Source organism: Garra rufa, chromosome 9 (genome assembly GCF_049309525.1).
Source record: "Garra rufa chromosome 9, GarRuf1.0, whole genome shotgun sequence".
In the NCBI taxonomy this organism is placed as follows: domain Eukaryota; kingdom Metazoa; phylum Chordata; class Actinopteri; order Cypriniformes; family Cyprinidae; genus Garra; species Garra rufa.
Genome location: NC_133369.1, coordinates 29,439,079 through 29,454,740, shown reverse-complemented (window position 1 = coordinate 29,454,740; position 15,662 = coordinate 29,439,079). Strand labels below are relative to the sequence as shown.

General features: G+C 36.5%; 1 protein-coding gene across 1 annotated transcript; it reads left to right on the top strand.

The window, feature by feature from the left end:
• The first annotated feature begins 3,141 nt into the window (after window positions 1-3,141).
• Window positions 3,142-6,735, top strand: has1 (hyaluronan synthase 1). The gene is made up of 4 exons (XM_073847891.1): window positions 3,142-3,780; window positions 3,896-4,121; window positions 4,500-4,632; window positions 6,041-6,735. The coding sequence occupies exons 1-4, from the start codon at window positions 3,142-3,144 to the stop codon at window positions 6,714-6,716; spliced, it is 1,674 nt and encodes a 557-aa protein (XP_073703992.1). The 3' UTR covers window positions 6,717-6,735.
• The last annotated feature ends 8,927 nt before the right edge of the window (window positions 6,736-15,662 follow it).

The following is a 15,662-nucleotide window of genomic DNA, read 5'->3' as shown; positions in this document are numbered from 1 at the left end:
AAAGCCTGTCATCATTTGTGGTACACAATGTAAAGATATGTAGAAAATACACGTCATGCCAGCCGCACTTTTTTTTTTGCGCGTCTAATCGTGCTGGGAGCGGTCAAAATGTATGTACAAAATATAATTTATTCAGAAACATTAAAATCATACTCTTTTTTGACTTGATGGAAAATAGCAATAAATAAATACTGTATATATAGGTGCGATTTGCCGGGGGGATGGGGGCGATTTATGGGTGCGATTTGCCGGGGGGATGATAATGTGATATCTTAATTATTAATAAATAAATAAATAAATAAAAAAATCGCAAAAAAAAAAAATCGTGAAATCCTTGAGAGACTGGTTAGTGTAATTTGTTGACAACGCGCATTATATACCCGTCTTTTTAGGTAAGAAAAAAATAATGGGTGTCAGGTCATGAAATGTTTTTAATACGACGGAAGCTGTATTATGTCCTCACAATTTAATAAAAACATCCTAGGTTAGGCCTATTAATAGTAATGATTAATTTAAAACAACGAATACATTTTATAGAGAAGGTGAGCAAAGTATCAAATGAGCTTTTTGGAAACTCCGAATCAGTAAACTGCGTGATCCACTGTTTCGAAGCGCTCCAATCGGATCTCGAATCATTTGACTCAACTTCACGATTAGACGCGCAAAAAAGTGCGGCTGGCATGACGTGTATCTTCTACATATCTTTACATTAAAGTGTACCACAAATGATGACAGGCTTTTACGCCGCTAATCATTGCGCATGCGCAAAGCGGTAAAACACAGCAAAAACTGAAAATAAAGAAAAACGTAATTTATCCGTATTATTTAGTTTTGGTTTTCCCTTTTATTGTATTTTTGGTTTCGAGCTGAAAAACGGATAAAAGAAATCAGCTGTCATGTTTTGGCTCATTCAGAAAAACCCAAAAATGAAATATCAACCTGTTTTGCCTATTTTTCGTTTGCCAGATTAAGTGGAATAACTGAATGATCAGATGATACACGGACCATTAAGCTTCACTAAACTTTTTGAATTTGAAGATCAGGGTAATTTGAACTTATTCTGTCTTGTGGGAAACATGTGTAACCCCTTACACCCGGGTCCTACCGCACCCGCTCCGAGCGGGTCTCGAACCGGTGTCGCCGGCACGGGAGGCGGACGGACTAACAAGGAGGCGAAAGGCTGCAACCTGTAGCGTCAGTTGCTAGTGTGTCTCTTGAGATCAGGGGAGTGAGGTTTACCTGCACAGCTCTTACTAGCTGACCTCCGTTACACATGGAAGTATCTTCTGTAGCTTCTAAAGGACAGTACTAAATGAAAAAAAACATGATATTTAGGCAAAAAAAGAAAAATCTACACATCTTCATTCTGTTCAAAAGTTTACACCCCTGGCTCCTACAGCATCGTTTTCCCTTCTGGAGCATCAGTGAGCGTTTGAACCTTCTGTAATAGTTGCTCATGAGTCTCTCAGTTGTCCTCAGTGTAAAAAGATGGATCTTAAAATCATACAGTCATTGTTGGAAAAGGTTCAAATACACAAAAATGCTGAAAAACCAAAGAATTTGAACGATTTTTCTGAAGAGCAGCTGGCAGTTGTTTAGGACAAACAAGGTACTCATGAACTATTATTTTCTCTTGTGGACTATATGTCAGTACTAAATAAAAAATAACATGCATTTTGTATGATCCCTCTTATTTTGGTCGAATAATTAACATTTTGCAGATTCTGCAAGGAGTATGTAAACTTTTGGCTTCAACTGTAGTTGACATGTAGTTGCCGATTAATGAGCTTGACTAATTAAAAAGATGTTTGTAAATCATAACCTGTGCTAATCAAGAAAATAATAGCAGGTACTGAAAGAAATATTAATTGTAAAAACGTGTAAAAATAACTTTTTCAAGGTGTTGATATCAGGAGTGCACTGTATTGTACCACAAGAGGGCAACATTCTGTTTTCTTATAGCAGAGGAGTCCATGGATCAACTATATTGTTCTATAGGGCAATCAAAAAGCACCAGTTAAATTAGTAAGTTGACATATTGATGTTTCTATTGAGAAAAAAAAGTTATCTAATGATGAGAAGGGGCAGCTTTTCTATCTTATTCTACACCCTTCTTTTTCCTTGATAAGATACCGCAACAGTGAGCAATTACATCACTGACAAGCCCAGAAAACATATATAGAGCAAACACTGAAGGAAAGGATAGAACACACAAATTCAGCAAAAGAATAGGGAAACTTTAAAATCTGAAAACCTTGAAACAGGAACACAAGCCCTGTTTACAAAACTCCAGGGATTCCGATAAAAACATCAGTGTAAATTCTTATTATATATATGTAGTATACATATATTACATTGAGAAGATAAAGATGATCAGTCCCTTCCACAGTATTTCATCAAATCTGTATAAAAATACACACAATCTGGCTATTCAAGGCATTAGAATCCATTATAATCCATTATAAATAAAGGCGCCAATGATTCTGTCATTTCATATCTATCTTTAAACATAAAGGGCAAGTTCAAACACTTGTGTGATCCTTGTGTGATTATCAGAGATTTGCACGCCACTGCGAAACGTGACTATAAAGATAAGTTGATCCTAAGCAAACGAATAAAATCCATAATGGCCTAAATAGACGACAGTCATTCAACTTCTGTAAGTGAAGTGTAAGTGACTGGTCCAACACTAACACCCAGTACGTCAGATCTACAGTAAGAGGAGTACTGAGTCATGGATGGAAATCCTGCGAGTGGGGCGTGAGCGGAGCTCAGGCAACATTTGTAGCTCATTACACATCTGAAAAAGGGATGTTCTTTGAGCTCAGAGCCGGACTATAAGTTTTAAGGTCCTGAATGAACAGTTAGTTCAGAAGGAGAGCAGGTCAGAGGAAGAGTGAATAAACCCGGGCAAGATTTGTCCTTCTGAATAGGTACGTTAATTTCAGCTGATTAATTTCATTCTATACTATGTATATATTTGTTCTTTGCTTTTATACACAATTTATATAGTATACATTATGTATTTGGACTATAGCACCACTATGAGGTATATTGGCCTTTTATTGTTTGGTGATGATGATTACTAAAACATCATTTTTAACACTTTTCCCCCCTGATATTTCTAGCCGTTTCATTAAAATGGACATCAAACCTGTTTTAAGGAGATTTGGCTTATGGGTCCGAGCCATTCTCACTTTTCTATTTGCTCTTTTGGTACTTGGGGTGATGTTATGGGCATACATCGATGGTTTCCAGGTAGCCTCATCTCAATTTAACATCATCACATTTGGTTTCTACGGAGTGCTGCTGAGCCTCCACGTCCTAATTCAGAGTTTCTTTGCCTTTGTGGAGCATCGGCGCATGAACACAAGACGCGAACCGTGCTCTTACACAAAAACCGTTGGTTTTACAATATCAGCCTATCAGGAGGACCCTGCTTATCTTCGTGAGTGCCTGCAGTCAGTACGGGCTTTGCAGTACCCATCTCATCTGATACGCATTATCATGGTGGTGGACGGAAACTCAGAAGATGACCGTTACATGATGGAGATGTTCCAGGAGGTTTTTGCAGACCAGGATCCTGGCTGTTGTATATGGCAGAACAACTACCACTCTTGGAAGCCCACTAGCCAAATGTTTGATGACCCTCAGCGCTTAGAGGTGGAAAAACTCATCAAGACCAAGAAGTGTGTGTGCATTATGCAAAAATGGGGAGGAAAGAGGGAAGTGATGTATACAGCATTCAAGGCACTGGGATCCTCTGTGGATTACATACAGGTTAGTGATATTCACATCTACTCTAAGTAAGTTTGAGCATTGAATTTTAAGGGAAAAAAGCAACATGTGCTTTTACGAAATACTTCATTATCTTTTTATTCTGCTGTTTAATCAGGTTTGTGACTCGGACACAAAATTAGACCCTCTGGCCACAGTGGAGCTCTGCAAGGTGCTGGAGAGCAACCAGAAATACGGTGCTGTCGGAGGCGACGTGATGATCCTAAACCTTAAAGACTCTTATATCAGCTTTATGAGCAGCTTGCGCTACTGGATGGCATTTAACATCGAGAGGTCCTGCCAGTCTTTCTTCAACTGTGTCTCCTGTATCAGCGGGCCCTTAGGTAAACAGAAACTAAACAATCTAAAGTTTGCATCAGAGCAAAACTTAGCCTTTGTACTAAAAGCATATTTCTGGTCTTATATTGAATGACTCATTATTCCAGCTTAGTTCAAATAAAGAGAGCTTGCTTTGATTATCTTTCATCTAAACATTTTTAATCCAATAACTTGCCTTGCAACATTACAGTCCAACTGATGTCACTACTTGGATTATATTAATCAACTGCCAAATAGTATTTAGTCATAGTTGTAGCAAACTGAAAATATTCGGCTCCAGTCTAGTACCTAATTAGTTTTTTAATGTTAGGTGTGTGTTACTTTGACTTGAGTTTTAATATTTTGTCTGTAGGAATAACTGAGTTTTATCATCTTTGCTTTAGGTCTTTATAGGAATGACCTGCTGCAGCAGTTTCTGGAATCCTGGTACAACCAGAAGTTTCTTGGCACCCACTGTACTTTTGGGGATGACCGTCATCTCACCAATCGAATGCTAAGCATGGGCTATGCTACAAAGTAAGTAGTTATAATGTTAGTCAAAGTTAAATACACAATTAACAGTTGGCCATGTTTTGGCAGAATGGTTGCACTTTTGCACATTCTGGTTACAAATCGTTCCCAGCCTATTTAAATGATTTTTTTTTTTAGAATTTAATAAAATAATATCGACATATTATGGCAAATAGAATGGATCATACAAATTCAAATTCGAACTGACACTTAGTCAGTAAATGTGCTTTGTAGTTAAACTGCGAATTTACTTTTCTGTATGATGTAATCTCTATGTCAGTATGAGAGAACAAAACTATTTAATGCGGCGGCAATTTTAACCATTTGTACAATGTGATTCATACATAAAACGTTTTTAGAGGAAAATTAAATAAGCATGAATTTCCACCGCATACTTAACTATTAGTAGAGAATGACATGTATGAATGACATGGTACGAATTAGCCAAAATGTAAAATGCTCAGCGCTATGACTGTTGTTTAACAACATTCCAGTTGTTCACCTGACAGAAGACTTACTGATTAATAAATAAATAATACACAATAACTATTCTGCATAATCATATCGTTCTATCGTCAGCCTGTGAGATCACCGATACAGAATACAGATATTATCATGCTAATTCATTTATTTACTTACGTTCATAGCCGGAGAGTTAAACTGACCAACTCTACGGTAGTCTAACAGCAGCCTAATATCAAAGTATCCTACCACACGTTAAATCTTTGTATTCAAGTAACATATGTTACAAAATATTATTTTAATTTAATATGACTGAATTTGTTTTAACATTATTTAATTGAACGATTGTAAGTCTACTAATTATAATGCTTACACTTCCTCAGTTATAACAGCAGCTACAGAAAACGAGCAATGAATATTTACATTAATCAATGAAGCTGTCTACACTGTATGATGAACAAATTTCTTATACTTACACCTGAAGTTTGTAGTTTATGTTGGAATAGTTCGCGCAGAATTCAGTCAGCTAGCACACATATTGAACAAACTGCGGAGTTGCAGCGATGACTCATCTGAACGTCTCTGATTGGCCACTGCATTTATAAACTCAACAGAATCGTGTGTGATTGGTTATAATAACGTGCTGATGGAACAGATAAGCCAATAACAATAATACTAATATAACTGTCTAGCTATCGGCATGACAATTGTCGATACACCATACAATCGTCTATCGGCACAACCCTACTGTAAAACAGTTTCTGAAAGTTGTGTGTTGAAAAAATTAAGTGATCTGTAATGGTTATGACAGTAAGAACCAATAATTCAAATGGTGTAGTCTACTGACACCATACTGCAAATGAAATAAATCAAGTTCTTTTCTGTCAACTACTTATAAATTGTACTGAAATTTCAAACAGGCATGTTTTAATTGAGTTTTTGTTTCTTAAAGGTACACTGCCCGTTCTAAGTGCTACACAGAGACTCCCGGCCAGTTTCTGCGCTGGCTCAATCAGCAGACGCGTTGGACCAAATCCTACTTTCGTGAATGGCTCTACAATGCTATGTGGTGGCACAAACATCACCTGTGGATGACCTACGAATCCATCGTCTCAGGCATCTTTCCTTTTTTCGTCACTGCCACCATTATCAAGCTCTTCTGGACAGGCACTCTGTGGGACATTTTGTGGGTCTTGTGCTGTATCCAGCTAATTGGTCTGATAAAGGCCGCCTATGCCTGCATCCTACGACAAAATGTAGTGATGGTCTTCATGTCCTTATACTCTGCCCTCTATATGACCAGCCTCCTGCCTGCCAAATACTTTGCCATTATCACCATGAACAAAAGCAGCTGGGGGACATCGGGCCGTCGTAAGATGGTGGGGAACTATATCCCCCTGCTACCACTGTCAGTGTGGGCGGCCATTTTGTTGGCAGGCCTGGGGTACACAATCTACAGGGAAAGCAAGGTGGATTGGACAACAGAAGCAAAGAAAGAGGAGATCAAGTTTCTGATATTTGGATCTGTAGCTTACGTGTGCTACTGGCTTATAATGATTAGCCTCTATTGGGTGTGGTTTCGGAGATTATTCCGAAAACGCTCACAGACTTACACTGTGAATGTATAGGACAATTATTTGGGCACATTTTTTTTATTTATTTAAGAACACTTGCACATTTTTTATTTGTAAATGGTTTACATGAAATTGTATTTATATACTTTTTTTTTTAAACTTGCAATTTTATTTATAATTTTGTTTTTGTAAATATTAGTATTGCACATATTTTATGCAATTTATGATGTCCAGTAAGTACCAGGTTTTCAGAGACCAGGAATGCCGGGAAATGACCAGTCTTTATGAAGATTAATGACTATATGAAATGTACAGAAAGTCATATGAAGTCAACATTTTTTAAATGTTGGGTGTTTTTAAAATGAACTAATCAATGCATTGAGCATACTGAAGTGATATTGAATGATTGTTGAAATAACTGAGGAAACATCCTGTTACAAAACTTATTTGCACAGTATTTTTTAGAACAGAGATAAATAGATACACAGTGAACAGCGCTGATCACGTGATAATGATGATATTTAGCATTTGTTGTTGTTAGAATGACTACTAACACAAATATGACAAACAGCTGTGCAGGTATTTCCAGTTGTTTTTATTATTTTATATATATTTTCTTTTTTTTTGGTAGGGATGAGTGTTGATTTGCAAATTACTTGGTAATCCTTTCTGATGTAATGTGACAGGGCATTTTAAGTTGTCTTTTAACACTTGAACAGGATATGTTGAGTCAGTATATTTATTGCTATATACATATGGCAGGAATATTGTGTAAATGTGAACTCACAAATGTTTGTTATTTAAACAATGCAAGAGATTAAATAAATTATTTTTAAAGGAAAATGTGCTTTCAAACTTTGATTTTTGACCAAACCTTTTCGCCGTGCATTATTATCTGATTAAAATAGTATGTAGACAATATATAAATAATTATTTCTCATTCTGACTGCTGGAATGATCTCAGCATTAAAGAGATAGTTTACCCAAAAATGAAAATTCTGTCAATAATTACGCACACTCATGTTGTTCCAAACCAATAAGACCTTTGTTCATCTTCGGAACACAAACTGAGATATTTTTGATGAAATCCGAGAGCTTTCTGACCCTGCATAGACAGCAATGCAACTGAAACATTCCCAGGTCCAGAAAGCTGGACCAGTGTTAGGAAAAGTTACTTTTAAAGTAATGCATTAAAAAAGTAACTAATTACGTTACCTAGTTCCTTTTTATTAAAAGTAATGCGTTACATTACTTTTGTGTTACTTTATAAATCCGGGCATGGCTTGCTTGTTTAATTTTAATATAAAAGGTTCTATTTTTAGCAAATCTAAAGCCTTTTCACACCAAAAGCCTCAGGCTGAAGGGAAAGTAAATTCAGGTCTGTACAGTAGAACGCAGAAGAAGAAAGTTCAACGCTCTTCAGGGATAAAAAAAAAAGAAGAGGAACAAATGTTAGCTTACATTGAGTAATGTTTGCTTATTAGTATTTATAAATTGGATCATCCAAGGTCAGCAGTAAATATACTGGTTAATAAAATGGGATTGAATACATAAAGGATATTTGTATTATTTAAAATATTTTATTATTGCAGGTTTGCATCTTGAGTCCTGAGTTGCATTTCACAGCTTGTATTCATTTTGAGAAATACTGAATCTGTTTTTTGTAAATGAGATGAATTAATGCATGTTCACATTTATTCTAAAACTAAAGCAACATCTTACTCCTGATTTCTCTCAACATGGGCACAGAAGAGCTTTCAGTCAAACGTAAATAGGGGAAAAAGTTTACAAGCAGAAGACAACACACGCTGTACATAAATCAGTCTTCGTACTAAACATGTTTGAAGATTTCAACACAAAGGATGACTTTCAATTTTTTGCCCAGCTTTGATTATTTGAACCAGAATACACAGACGAACAAAACTAAACTAAAAGAGATGTTCTATGTCAGAATACACCGTGGTATTTTGTGAACGTGCGTTGAAGACTGACACGGAAGAGAAGAAACTGTTGAACCACTGATGTCACATGGACTATTTTATCAATGTCCTTACTACCTTTCTGAACCTTGAACATGGTAGTTGTGTTGCTGTCTATGCAGCGTCAGAAAACTCTCGCATTTCATCAAAAATATCTTAATTTGTGTTCAGAAGATGAAGGTCTTACGGGTTTGTAACGACATGAGGGTGAGTAATTAATGACAGAATTTTCATTTTTGGGTCAACTAACCCTATAAATATTTGTATACTTTGAAAAATAGAAAAGTTTTTTTTATACATTTAAAAAAAAATGTAACACAACTACTTCCAGCAGTGTAGCTTGTGGACTATGGTGCAACTCTAAAGACAATTTCGCAATCTTTAAACAAAATACAGTATAAGGGAGGATTCCCTGACATTTGTACATCCACACTAGCAGTGTCATAAATCAGTTTGGGTGTCATTTACAGCAAAATCAATAACACTGTAGGATAACAGCCCACAAATAATTTATGGTTGGCTATAATTGACCTGTGGGATAATATATGCATGATCAATCCACAGTAAATGATTTAACCTTACGTGAGATTTAGGGAATCTTGTCACACATGAACACAGGCTGAATCAGAGTGGGCTGGATGTAGTTTGGGGGTAATTGCTTCATGTAAAACATTTCATGGAGAAGTGTTGTACCATGTTTAGACTGTTACCAAAGGCAACCAAGGTGGACCCCAATTATTAGAGGTTAAGGATTAAATTTGTTTCAATAAAACCATCAACAAAAAACAAACAGCCACAAACAAGAATGAAAGCCATATAATGATCTCTGTAAAACTATATAAGCAATATAACATCTTCTTAAAGGGACAGTTCACCCAATATTGAAAAATTCTGTCATTAATTACACATCCTCATGTCGTTCCAAACCATGTTAGTTCGTCATGTTTACGAAATGTACAGTGCGCATCTGGGTTCTACGTCAGAAAGCCAGCTCCACACGCATGCATCGTGGTACTCTCGCTAATGATGGTGGAGACTGACACGGAAGGTAAGAATTGTTTATTGTTTAGTCATTAAGTTTATTTTTATTGTCTGTTTTAAAAATGTCCTTATTGTCTTCCTGGGCCTTGAATGTGGTTCATGTGTTTGAGAAAATAAAAATAAGATGCGTATTAAGGCGTGGTATTATAGGCAATAAATAGTCAATGAAAGGAAGCACGAGACAATGTCAACTGTCAATCATATGAGGTCAAACTACATTTTTTAATAGCTGATTTATATTCTAATCATCCGTGGGGTTTACAATGTTTACACTATAGATAGGTCACAAACGTGATCACAGTGCAATGTAATGTTAATAACTTTAATAAAAACATGACAGTGATTTTGAGTTTTGAAGTGAGTGCAGCTACTCAGCCCGGTCACAATGTGGGAAAGAGTGATATACTATTTCAGCAATGGACCTGCCCTGTATCACTCTTACTCATTCAACGCCGAGAGGTTGATAAAACGGTCACTACTGACATCAACCAGTGATTTTCCAACCAGTTGTGTCTGTTTTATTTAGTCATGTTTTATTTGGTCTGATAAAGATTGGCACTGATGTAAAGACGTAATGACTTAAATACGCAATACTCATCATGATTACGCTTGAGAAAAATGAAAAAACTCTTTCTCTTACTGGTAGTGAACCCATGGCAAAAATGATTCTTCATCCTCCACAAATGTTTGCAATTACACAGATTCTGCCCACCCTGTCTCTTTTCCCTTTCTTGCGTCAGAGGGTCTACAGACCCAGACCGCACATCTGGGAACGATTAAAAGCGGAAACAGATTTCTGTGAGTAAGAGGTGCTGTGTCGGCCTCATACAGTGTATTCAACCTATGGTCATTTCTATTTCACTTCTCACGCACTGAACAAGCCACAACTAAGCTGGACCACAATAGCAACCATAAATGATTCAGCTTCATTGATAAACTTTGTCATCACTGTAACTGCCACCATTCACTGTACTGATATTTGAACACTTCATGACACTCAACAAAGAATTACAACAATTATTAATTGATAATGTGACCTACTTAGGTTTTCAGTTCGTTATTGGTGTTGTTTTGGCTTTAAGTTCGTTTCAGTTAGTTTTTCAGTTCGTTATTGGTGTTGTTTTGGCTTTAAGCGTTACTCCACTCCAAAATGAAAAATTTGTTATTAATTGCTTACCCCCATGTCGTTCCAAACCCATAAAAGCTTCAATTGTTTTCCGAACACAAATTAAGATTTTTTGATGCATTCTGACAGCTCCCCAACCCTCCCATAGACAGCAATGTAATTAACATGATCAACGTCTAGAAACGTAGCAAAGAGATCGTTAACGTGGATACGCTGTTTTCATTCAGATCAAAGGATAAATGACGTAAACAGCATATCCGCGTGATACATCTTACACAGAACACCATACGCTGTTTGCGTTCAGTGGATATGCTCCAAAATGGCACTAGGGTGACGCGGAGGAGACAGAATGTGGAATAAAGTCGTTTTCTTTGCATGCAAAAAGTATTCTTGTGGCTTCATAAAATTATGGTTGAAACCCTGATGTCACATGGATTATTTTACCGATCTCCTTGCTACGTTTCTGAACGTTGATTGTGTTAAATACATTGCTGTCTATAGGAGGGTCAGAGAGCTGTCAGAAGGCATCAAAAATATCTTCATTTGTGTTCCAAAGACAAACAAAGCTTTTACGGGTTTGGAACAACATAGGGGTAAGTGATTCATGACACAAATTTTCATTTTGGGGTGGAGTAACCCTTTAATTTAACTCTTTCCCCACCAGCGTTTTTGAAAAGAAAATGCTTTTTGATCATTTTCACAAAAATGTTATGCCCCCCAGAATATTTTGTTGTATGAATATCCGAACATGAGAACAGAACCTCTGCTTTTAAACAAACAAACAAAGAAACTTAAAGCATTCCTTTGTTATCAACACTTGAATCCTGGTAAGTAAAAAAAAACAACCTTTTCTTAGGAAAAACCTGAGAAAATTGTTGTTGTTTTTTTATTTATCAAATACTACATCTGGATTAAATTCAGTAAGAAACCTGGTCTCATGATAAAAACGTACCTCTGGGAACTTTTTGCGAAATCGTTTTGTGACAGATTTGATATGAAATGTCCACTGAGTGGCACTAAAAGAGTGATCGTTTTTTCCCCCGGAACTGATGAACATACATATGGTACGTTTTATGTGACGTTGATTTTGTATGTGTCACCGCAGTTCTGATATGAAATGTACATTGAGTGGTGCTATAATTCTAATGCTCTGTGACGTTTTAAAATAACGTACCATCTGCACTCACCTGACCTACCCAATAGTATGAACAAACGCAAATGTAAGTCTGAATGTTTTAGCATGAAGCAATAAATGGAAACAAGAAAAAAATAAGTTTAGTTGAAATGTGATTTTGGATGTTAAACCTATAGTACGGCGCTGTCGCTGTTTACATGATGCTGATTCTAAATAAAATCTACAAATGTGAACCAAATAGCCTAGTTCTGTCGCTCAAATGGTTTTAAATTCTTCAGCAATGCACAGAGGTAGAATAATGTCTAAAATTAACAAATGCGCAAAGTTCAGTTCAGTTAAATAATAAAGTTTGGTTAACCATCTTTAACTTAAAGGGTTAGTTCACCTAAAAATGTATATGACTTCCTTCTTTCAGACGAATCCATTCAGAGTTATATAAAATATGATCCTGGCACTTCCAAGCTTCACACTGGCATGGGCGGGTTTTTTTTCTTCATCAGTCCAAAACAAGTCCAATAAAGTGCATCCATTTATAATAAAAAAGTGCCTCACACAGCTCAGGGATGAAAAAGGGTCTCCTGTAGCAAATTGATGCTTTTTTATAAGAAAAATATCCATTTAAAACATAAGAATCACTTTAATCTAGCTTCCGTCAACTGGTCGTACCCAGAAGCAGCTCCAGCTGACGGCAGATGAGTTGTGCATGCACCTGTGAGTCTCGTGAAAACCAACGTTTGTTTACAGAAGCAAAGTTTCCTCACTTTAGCAAAGGAAGACCAGTCTCCTCTTGGTTTATATCAAAATCCTCCACCATCTTCCTTTACAAATCCTCGTTTTTAATTTGTGACCTTTGTTTTGTTTTGATCTCTCCACGGCGCATTCGCGTTCATCATTTCTGCACGGCGCATGTGCCTGGAGCTGTTTCCAAGGTTCGACCAGCTGGCGGAAGCTAGATTAAAGTGAGTTTTGCGTTTTAAATATGGATATTTTTCTTATAAAATGCATCAATTCGCTACAGGAAGCCTTTATTCACCCCCCAGAGCCATGTGAGACACTTTTTATTATGGATGGATGCACTTTATTGAACTTGTTTTGGACTCATGAAGTGAAACACCTGCCAATGCCATTGTGAAGCTTGGAACTGGCAGGAAAATTTATAAAATAACTTAATTGGATTCATCTTAAAGAAGAAAGTCATATACACCTAGGATGCCTAAAGGGTAAGTGAATCATAGGCAAATTTTCATATTTGGATGAACTAACCCTTTGTTGTTAAACTATGTACTAAGCCACTTTGCTGCAATACATTTAACATTAACAATGAAAAGGAGCACACGTTTTATTTGTCAATGTAGCTTATGTGAAAATTGCATGTGATCAGACGTCCTCGCCTTTTTTATTTTTGGTTTTGTGAATGACTAGAGCTGTCATTGTTTTACAGCCTGCTAGTAAAATACAAAAACAAAAAACAAAACATAGTCTGCTTAAAGGAGTAGTTCACTTCCAGAATTTTTTTTTTTTACAGATAATTTACTCACCCCTTGTGATCCAAAATGTTAATGTCTTTCTTTTTTTCAGTTAATAAGAAATTATGTTTCTTGAGGAAAACATTTTAGAAATTATCTGCATATAGTAGACTTCAATGGTGCCCCTAAGTTCAAACTTCTAAAATGCAGTTTAAATGCAGCCTCGAATAGCTCTAAACGATCCCAGCTTAGATAGAAGGGTCTTATCTTGCAATGCGATTGGTCATTTTCTAAACAAATGGATAATTTCTATACGTTTTAACCTTGAACGCTCGTCTTATCTAGGTCTGTGTAAACTCTTGTTTTTTTCCTGTTCAAGACAGTTATGGTACGTCGAAAAAAAATTCTTCCCCAAATAAAAAAAATCGTTCTACCTCACTGCGAAAGTACAGACCCAGTGTTTACAAAGTGTACATGCAAAGAAGATCAAACACCCTTTACAGATAAAGGTAAAACAGAGATGTAGGACAATTTTGAAGTTAAAGAAGAAAACAAGATGGAGTTTTTCGACATACCCTAACTGAATTGACTGTCATTTCTATTTCACTTCTGACGCACTGAACAAGCCACAACTAAGCTGAACCACAATAGCAACCACAAATGATTCAGCTTCATTGATAAACTTTGTCATCACTGTAACTGCCACCATTCACTGTACTGATATTTGAACACTTTCATGACACTCAACAAAGAATTACAACAATTATTAATTGACAATGTGACCTACTTAGGTTTTCAGTTGGTTTTTGGTGTTGCTTTGGTCTTAAGGGTTACTCCACTCCAAAATGAAAAAAATGTCATTAATTGCTTACCCTCATGTCGTTCCAAACCCATAAAAGCATCAAACCCATTTGATACATTCTGACAGCTCCCCAACCCTCCCATAGACAGCAATGTAATTAACACGATCAACATCTAGAAACGTAGCGAGATCGGTAACGTGGATACGCTGTTTTCATTCAGATCAAAGGATAAATGACGTAAACAGCATATCCGCTTGATGCATCTTACACAGAACACCATACGCTGTTTGCGTTCAGTGGATATGCTCCAAAATGGCACTAGGGTGACGCGGAGGAGACTAATAGTGGAATCAAGTAGTTTTCTTTGCATGCAAAAAGTATTCTTGTGGCTTCATAAAATTACGGTTGAAACCCTGATGTCACATGGATTATTTTACCGATCTCCTTGCTACGTTTCTGAACGTTGATCGTGTTAAATACACTGCTGTCTATAGGAGGGTCAGAGAGCTGTCAGAAAGCATCAAAAATATCTTCATTTGTGTTCCAAAGACAAACAAAGCTTTTACGGGTTTGGAACAACATAGGGGTAAGTGATTCATGACAAAATTTTCATTTTGGGGTGGAGTAACCCTTTAATTTAACTCTTTCCCCACCAGCGATTTTGAAAAGAAAATGCTTTTTGATCATTTTCACAAAAATGTTATGCCCCCCAGAATATTTTGTTGTATGAATATCCGAACATGAGAACAGAACCTTTGCTTTTAAACAAAAAAAAAAAATCTGTTTTATTCTAGCTTCAAGCATTCCTTACATACATATGGTACGTTTTATGTGACGCTGATTTTGTATGTGTCACCGCAGTTCTGATATGAAATGTACATTGAGTGGTGCTATAATTCTAATGCTCTTTGACGTTTTAAAATAAAGTACCTTCTGCACTCACCTGACCTACCCAATAAAAGCAAATGTAAGTCCGAATGTTTCTGCATGAAGCAATAAACGGAAACAAGAAAAAAAGACGTTTAGTTGAAATGTGATGTTGGATGTTAAACCTATAGTACGGCGCTGTCGCTGTTTACATGATGCTGATTCTAAATAAAATCTATAAATGTGAACCTAATAGCCTATTTCTGCCGCTCAAATGGTTTTAAATTCTTCAGCAATGCACAGAGGTAGAATAATGTCTAAAGTGAACAAATGCTCACAGTTCAGTTCAGTTGAATAATAAAGTTTACTTTACCATCTTAAACTTAAAGGGTTAGTTCACCTAAAAATGTATATGACTTCCTTCTTTCAGACGAATCCATTCAGAGTTGTATAAAATATGATCCTGGCACTTCCAAGCTTCACACTGGCATGGGCGACAGGTTTTTCTTCATCAGTCCAAAACAAGTCCAATAAAGTGCATCCATTTATAATAAAAAAGTGCCTCACATAGCTCCAGGGGATG